This window comes from Asparagus officinalis, chromosome 4 (assembly GCF_001876935.1).
Source record: "Asparagus officinalis chromosome 4, Aspof.V1, whole genome shotgun sequence".
Lineage (NCBI taxonomy): Eukaryota > Viridiplantae > Streptophyta > Magnoliopsida > Asparagales > Asparagaceae > Asparagus > Asparagus officinalis.
This window is the reverse complement of record NC_033797.1, coordinates 35,704,266-35,712,502: the sequence shown is the minus strand read 5'-3', so window position 1 is coordinate 35,712,502 and position 8,237 is coordinate 35,704,266. Positions and strand designations below refer to the sequence as shown.

Genomic DNA, 8,237 nt, shown 5'->3' with positions numbered 1-8,237 from the left:
CTGATCATACCTATCAGTTCTACAACCTCAGGAAGCCAAACCGACACCCAAAAAATCTATAAAAGGTACATCCTTCCTTTTCAAAGATTCATCCTCGTGCTCTTGATGCTTACGTGAATCCTCCCCAATTCTCACCAATTTGCACTCGTCTCCTATAAACGAAAACCCGATGGAGAAACTCGACGAGCTCAAACCTCCATAGCACACCGTGAACAAGGCCACCTAGATTCGAGTGCTCTCAAGGATTCCATACCTGTCAACAGCCGACGAAATTGCTGCTGAACCTGAGAAAGCCAGAGAACTTAGATGGGCCTGGATTTCGAAACTCGAACAATTTACTTCCATCACGCTGGAAGTGATTTGAGCTATGAGGTCTCTCTCCATCATAGCTGTTGAGAAGCCTGCTTCTAGTTTTGCCAAGCAACCGCGATCTTTCTCTCTGTCGCCGAGCCATGATGACATGCCAGTGGTTCTTGACGGCGTTGTCCGTCCTTCCGGGGAAGAGCCGCGCAATGAGGGCCCACTTGTTGCCATGGACGCGGTGAGCAGCGAGAAGGCGCTCCTCTTCTTCTTCAGTGAAGGGTTTTCTGTTGATTCTCGGGTCTAGTTGGTTGAACCACCTCAATCTGCAGCTCTTTCCTATGAGAACAAGAAACCTTTAGGATCAGAAACTAATATAATTAAGGTCATAGCAATTCAAATTCAAACTTTAAATTCTAGCGTGTTAATGCAGATTGAGCGCCCTTTTTTTTATTTCTGATATCATCTTAAAGTCTCTTCCGTTGTGCCACACTTGAAACTTAATAATTTTATGTAGTCGATCTACGAGAGTTTTCTGAAATTAATTAATTTGGATACTTAATTATCGAACCTGATCGCCCTTGGAGCTTTTCTGCGATTGAGTTCCAATTCTGAGGGCCATACTTCTCCACGAGCTGCCTGAGCTTCTCGTCCTCGCCAGGCCTCCAGTGGCCTCGTGGGCACGATTTTGTTTGATCGTCGGAGCCTGAAACCTCTAAATCCTCCATATTTTGGTTGCTCATAATTAGGATGGTGTGAGATCAAGAAAAGACAGGGATAGATAGAGAGGGGATATGTAGAGAGAAGAGGGAGAGATTAGGGTTTGGATGGCAAGTCTTTTTGTTAGTTTTACACGACAAGAGTACTAGTGGGTGTATATAACTCTGTGAGAGAGAGAGAGAGAGAGAGAGAGAGTATCAAGATCTTATAGGGTGTAGGTTGCGTGTGCGTACTTGGGTGCATATAACCTTAGCTCAACTGTCTTCATAACTTATGTGACAATATGTCTTATTAATCAACTTCATTGATTAATAAAATACCTCTAACACCCACATAAATGCACGTGCGCACACTCTGATAGAAGTTGTCAACCTTTTTCTTGCATAAAACCAAGTATTGGAGGACAAATACAATAGACACTGCTATTAATTTGTCAAATGGACAAGTAGACTCTATGATGTTCTTATGAGGAGGTATAAATATATCTATGTATAATTTATATAGTTAGAGTATTGAATTACTTATGATATAATATGGATGGAGATCGAAAAGCATATATAAGTGATATTGGTCTTCCCTCAAAAATAAGAATAAACGCATTCACATCTTAAAACAGTACTGAAATGAATTTATTCCTTATTTTTTTAACTAAAATTAAGAAATATAGCATATTGTTTTTCAATGTAGCATATTATAGCTACTTTATTTTTTTTCTTGACAAAATCTACATGTATTTTCAGGAATATATTTATAATATAGTATATATATATATATATATTATATATATATAGAAAAATGGTATACTTGGTACCAAGGATCCTTGGTAGTGATGTGGACACATCTTGTCCATACATTACACCTTGAAGATGGAGCCTCACCAACTTCAAGGTGTGATGGTATGGACAAGATGTGTCCACATCACTACCAAGGATATTGGCCCAAGTATACCCATATTCCTCATATATATACTAATATATATATATATATATAATATATATATATATATATATATATAATATATATATTCACTTAGACAAAGTTTTATAATGCATGTGCACGGACCTTATAAGTTAACATGAACATCTAAAGACATGAATCCATTAGCTTGTAATCTACAAGCATATACTACACCTATAAAGATGTATCAAATGTGAACTTGTACTTGTAAAGATGACTAAACTTTTATACGAATAATTTGTTGCTCATGTCACTATAGTGTAACCTACCAAAGATAGGTAGCTTTTATCCACCAATATTCTGATGTAATTTTTTCAAAGAAGTACTGTTGTGGACCACCCAACTATATTGATTAACATCTGAAAAAACCCTAGTTTGGTACATGATTTTTATTTATATATGTAAGTTTTAAATGCCTCCACATGGTTCATTTCTCTTTGCAACTCTGAAAATAGTACCTCCTATGATAGTTTTAAATGCCTCCACATGGTTCATTTCTCTTTGCAACTCTGAAAATAGTACCTCCTATGATTAGAAATCCTAAATTCAACTTCATGAGTGAGGTGCAACTCTGAAAATAGTACCTCCTATGATTAGAAATCCTAAATTCAACTTCATGAGTGAGGGTGACCTCGATCCGTTACAATGATGGCGTTGTGGCTGTCAGCAACCACCATACATTCATCAATCGAATTAAAGAAAGAGGCATTTATGATGGTTTTTCTCATCTTGATTTCATAAGTTTGAAGAAATACATATGGAGGTTTAAGCAACCAAAAGACAATTTCTATTAGAATGAGGCATTTATGAATTTTTTTTTTTTAATCTTGATTTCATAAGTTTGAAGAAATATGAAAGTTTAAGCAACCAAAATGTCTATGTTTTTCTATGGATGTTTTTTTTTTCTTTTTCTTTTTCTAAGAGTTTGGGAAGATCGCCAAAACTAAGTACAGTACTAGGGGAATCAATTAGTGATAAAGTTTGTAGTTAAAGATGTTCTCATTTGCTAGGTTATATAGTTATTTGAGTTTATATGAAATTAATGTCTAGAATTAAGACAAATTTAGAAGGAAAAACAAATTGGGTCAAAGTTGCAGCGAGCTAAAATTTCCTATATCTTGACTGTTAAAGTAAGAGAGAGAGAGAGAATCTTGGGTAAATTTCCCTTGAATTGAATATTGAGTGTGCACATATATTTATACAAGTAGAGGAGTGTGAGGTTTGTTCTCCCAAGCAATGTGGGACTAAAACCCACTACAATACACTATTATCAACAGCCCCCTTCAAACTCATGTTGGATCAAACAAAGTGAGTTTGCGTACAAGAAACTGGAACCGATGAACAGGTAAGGCCTTTGTGAAGAAATCTGCAAGCTCGTCAGCGGATGAAACATGAGGAAGTAGAATTGTCTTGTCCTTGATAACTTGGTGACGGACAAAATGAGCGTCGATCTCAATATGTTTGGTCCTTTCATGAAATACTGGATTATTAGCAATCTGGATGGCACTCTTATTATCACAGTAGAGAGGAGTAGGAGTCGTAACAGAAATACCGAAATCACTGAGAAGGCGACGAAGATGAATAATCTCTTTAGCTGTTGTGGACATTGCACGATACTCTGCCTCAGTACTGGAAAGAGCAATAACATCTTGTTTCTTACTTCGCCAGGAAATAAGGGAATCACCAAGAAATATACAATAGTTAACCTGTGGTAGACTTTCTGGTAGTTGGATCACCAGCCCAATCAGCATCAGAATATGCACAAAGCTCTATCGGCTGTCTGAGCCAAGAGCTGGATCCGCCGGCACTCGGCAAGCTGGCTAGACCCACTCGAGTACTATGCACCTACTTCACCGCCTCTCCTGACCGGAAAGGAGAAAGCACCGCGCTCAAAGCACGCCGGGCGATCATGCACAGTACGAATGATCGGACAGACACTTCATCGACCTGCGAACTCATAAATGCGATTCATTAATGCTGGTCAAATCCACTCGGATAGCAGTCGTTCGTTGCCTCACATACCAGAATGGGCCTTCTGTTGCCTCACATACCAGAATGGGCCTTCCCATCGTAGGTGACAGGACATAAAGCACAATCCCTGGAATGACCATTCATGGTATCGAGGAGCAGCTAGACGTCTCTGAAGAAGATGTGGTCACATCCCACAATTCAAGGAGGAGTCAGGCTGTCCTTCTTCCATTTAAAAGCCCCTTCCAGCACACTGGAGGAGAGGTCGCAAAACTTAGAGAAAAGAGTTGAGACCAAGCTCTCTGCATAATCTTTGCATTGCAGCATCACTGTTTAGCTCCGAGCTCCGATCGCCGGCGAACTAAGCAGCATCGAACTCTATTCTCGATCGAACGGTCCAAGGGAAGCAGACTCGACACGAGCATCGAGCGAAGCGTCCTATAGCCACCTAAAGTCCCCACACAAAACAAAGAGGGCTTTCCCTCTGCTTCTGTTGTAATCATTTGATTCGTTAGTTTGTAATAAGCTTTCTTATAAATACAAACAAACACTCCCTGTTTTCGGAAAGAAATAGCCTTTTTATAAGACTTCTTTTACACAACAAAATGAAAATTACAATTTTTTAGAAACAAACACAGGATCGTTGTTTGGATCGCTGCTTGCGTGGGATCTTTGCCTGTGCCGGGAGTGCTTTGACTCGTGGACCACCAAATCACAGATTCTGATTGAATCGTGAGGGGTTTAATGATTCTTCCTTCGTTTATCGAAGTAAGAATTTGAAACGATATCTTATCAAAGTAAGATAGTCATTCTTCTTAAGATCAAGTCAAAGCTCGAATCTTAAGGAATGCCCATAAGCTCAGGAACTCTGCTCTCTCTGCTCCAAAGTGCTCAAAAATGATCAGCCCCTCTCCAAAATGATCTCAGGGGGGTATTTATAGCCCCTAGGATGAAATCTGCTTCCGAGACAGTGTTTGCTGTCTCGGCGGCCGACTCGGGTTCCGAGACAGTAAATACTGTCTCGGAAATCCTCAACCGCCCAGCAGTTTGCTTGTAACTGTCTTCCTACGTTTTACAACTCCGTTATTTTGGCAGTTATCAACGTGATTCTCGCCCACGATATTTTCCACGTCCTTGGCAGTTGATGGACACGTGAACGACAGTTATGAGGGTGGTTGTTGACCATCTCAACACTGTCTCGCTGGCGAGACAGTAAACACTGTCTCACTGGCGAGACAGTAAAAGACTGTCTCGCTGCGAGACAGTAAAGACTGTCTCGCTTGCGAGACAGTAAAGACCGTCTCATTGGCAAGACAGTTCATATCTGTGATTTTTTTGATGATCTCATCTTGAGCTGTATTTGGATATCTTTCAGCATTTTTTGACGCCTACAGGCACAATCAGAACGAAAAACTTTAATACGAGATTGCCATTGAGTGAAAATCATAGCAGTGAAGGCTTGATAAGCAGTAAGTACGTCAGAGCGATTCTTAAGTAGGTAAACCCTTGTAAAACGAGAGAAATCATCGATAAAGCTAACATAATATAAGTAGCCAGATGAATAAGGCAAAGGAGCTGGCCCCCAAATATCAGAATATACTAAATCAAATAAGGAAGTGGATATAGATGTACTCATTTTAAATGGTAAAGCAGTGAATTTTGCCAATTTGCAACCAGTACATGACTCAATACTAGAACTAGATGATACAGGACCAAGTACTCTAGACTGAATAAGACTCTCTAGCCTTTTATTAGACACATGACCAAGTCGTCTATGCCATAAATTGGCAGGAAGCGAGGTAGAGGGTTTTGACGAACGAAGAGAAGCAATAAGAAAACATGGACGTATGGACTCTGGAAGGTGAAGATATTCCAGAAAATACAGTTTGTGCCTCCTACGACCCGCCCCAACCATCTTGCCCGTCTGTGGATCCTGCACAATACAAGTATCAGAAGAAAATAAGACAAACAAGTCCGCCATGCATAAAGAGCTAATAGAAATTAAATTCAAGCACAACTGAGGAGCCACATAGACGAGACCAAGTGTTAGACAACCATAGAGATCATTTTGTGGGGTAATAGAGCCATACTGAGTAATGGACAATGGTTGTCCAGCAGCTGTGTAGATAGGAGGAAGAGAGGATGAAGTAAAGACAGAGGATAAAAGTGAGGCATTACAAGTCATATGAAAGGAACAACCAGAGTCAAAAATCCAGAGATCATTCATACCAGAGACTGAAGGATTAGCTGAAGAACCAGCAAAATGCATACCAGAGAGTTGTGCGGCGGATGTAGAGGTGATATGTTGAAAAGCATCAAGTTGACGGCGAAGACTTTCAATAGCTTGAATAGTAGAGTCTGAAGTAGTAGAAGGTATAGCATTGGCCAACAATCCTGGTGTACGAGAGGGTTGAGACTGAGGGGGTCGCCGACCATGACCAATACCTGAGGAACGTAACTAAGGATGAAGCTTGAAGCATGTCTCAATACGGTGTCCTTCCTTCTTACAATATTTGCAAGAGAGCTTAGATCGAGCCTGTGGAGAGGGAGCCTGTGGAGAAGTATAATTCATAACAGGAGCAGTGACAGGTACAGACAAAACAGTCTCGAGTGAAGAGGTAGGAGTGTCTGTTGACAAATTGAGTCGTGCTGTCTGCTGCCGGGTCTCATAAGCAGTGAGAGCTCCCATAACTGAGGCCAAAGTCGGAAATTGAGGCTGGGGAAGTAGTTGATCAGCCATAGTTGAATATTCAGGAAGGGACTGAAACAATTGATGCACCTCATGCCGTTCGTACCAGGCTAGCCAGTCTTCATATGTGGAATTACGTCCAGGAAACATGGAGCATAACTCTGTCCAAAAAGCTTGCATTTGTCCAAAATGGGGCTGCAGAGATGAACTACCTTTGCGTTGTAGAGCAATGCGTTGCAGAAGATATGCCTCCCGTGCACCCGAGCACTCAGTGAAACGCTCAGTGAGATGAGTCCACATGGCCCGAGCAGAGGGAAGCGAGCCAATCTCGACAGTGAGACCAGAGCCAACACAGCGAGTGAGATAATCCATGACACGAAATTCCTGCAATTGCCACTCTGAACTCTCCTTGACATAGAGAGCACGAGCAGTCTGAAGATCGACATTACCACTGCCAGAGGTAATAGTACTGGATGAAGCAACAATGCTAATGGACGGTGGAACTGGTCCCGTACTGGTGAGATGATCAAGCAAGCCAGCGCCACGTAAGGCATTGGTGACAATGGTGGACCACCCTTCCTAGTCACTTTGATCATTGATGGGCAAATGTGGTTTGGGAATCTTCTCTGAAGGAGCCATAACAGCAATGTTGAGACATTAAGATGTCAAGATGCCGTTACTGACTGCGAAACGGCAATGTCGTTCGTTTGAGGCCGAGAGACGGCTTAAAACGACGATACCGTTAATTTGAGACCGAGAGACGGTCTTGAAACGGTAATGCCGTTAAAATAGAACCCGAAGGTTAGAATGAAAACCCGAAGGTCTAAAATAGAACCCGAATGTTAGAATGAAACCCGAAGGTTAAACGAGAACGCGAAACGCGTTAAGAGGCCGCAAAGCGACAATGCCAAAATATCTGGCAGAAAAAAAAACATTAAACGGCTGCAAAACAATAAGGCTAAGATTTGGCAAAAGAACGCAGAAGCGTTAAAAAAATTTATTGGAAGAGAAATAGCCCTAGCTCTGATACTATGTTAAAGTAAGAGAGAGAGAATCTTGGATAAATTTCCCTTGAATTGAATATTGAGTATTCACATATATTTATACAAGTAGAGGAGTGTGAGGTTTGTTCTCCCAAACAATGTGGGACTAAAACCCACTACTATACACTATTATCAACAACATGAATAACGGAAATCGGTACTAGTGAATATGGTTTCATTGGACTATTTTTCTTAATTAACATAATTCATGGAAATAAGTACTTGAGATGGTATTTTAAACAATTTTAAATTTTATAAAATAAAAAATAAATAAGTGATATTTCCTGAGGGTATTTTTATAAATATTAACAAGTTGAGATAGTTAATTAGAAATATGGTTGAGTTGAGGAAACTGATGCTATGTGGCAATAAAAAAAACCCCTTTTATAAGTTCCTAATCAAATCCATATAAACTATAGGAGAATTTTTGTAGAAAAGATATTGTATAAAATAATTAGTAAAATCGATTCTTTTGTGAAAATATTAGCAAAATCGACGTCTTTTTAGTCACGTCATCACGGCTGACAAAAAAGAGGTCTATTTTGCCAAATATCAACTTT

General features: G+C 40.1%; 1 protein-coding gene across 1 annotated transcript; it reads right to left on the bottom strand.

Annotated features, from left to right (window-relative positions):
* On the bottom strand, window positions 211-1,184 carry LOC109835892 (transcription factor MYB52-like). Its single transcript, XM_020403872.1, has 2 exons — window positions 872-1,184; window positions 211-639 (listed from the first exon to the last, which is right to left on the bottom strand). The coding sequence occupies exons 1-2, from the start codon at window positions 1,041-1,043 to the stop codon at window positions 257-259; spliced, it is 555 nt and encodes a 184-aa protein (XP_020259461.1). The 5' UTR covers window positions 1,044-1,184; the 3' UTR covers window positions 211-256.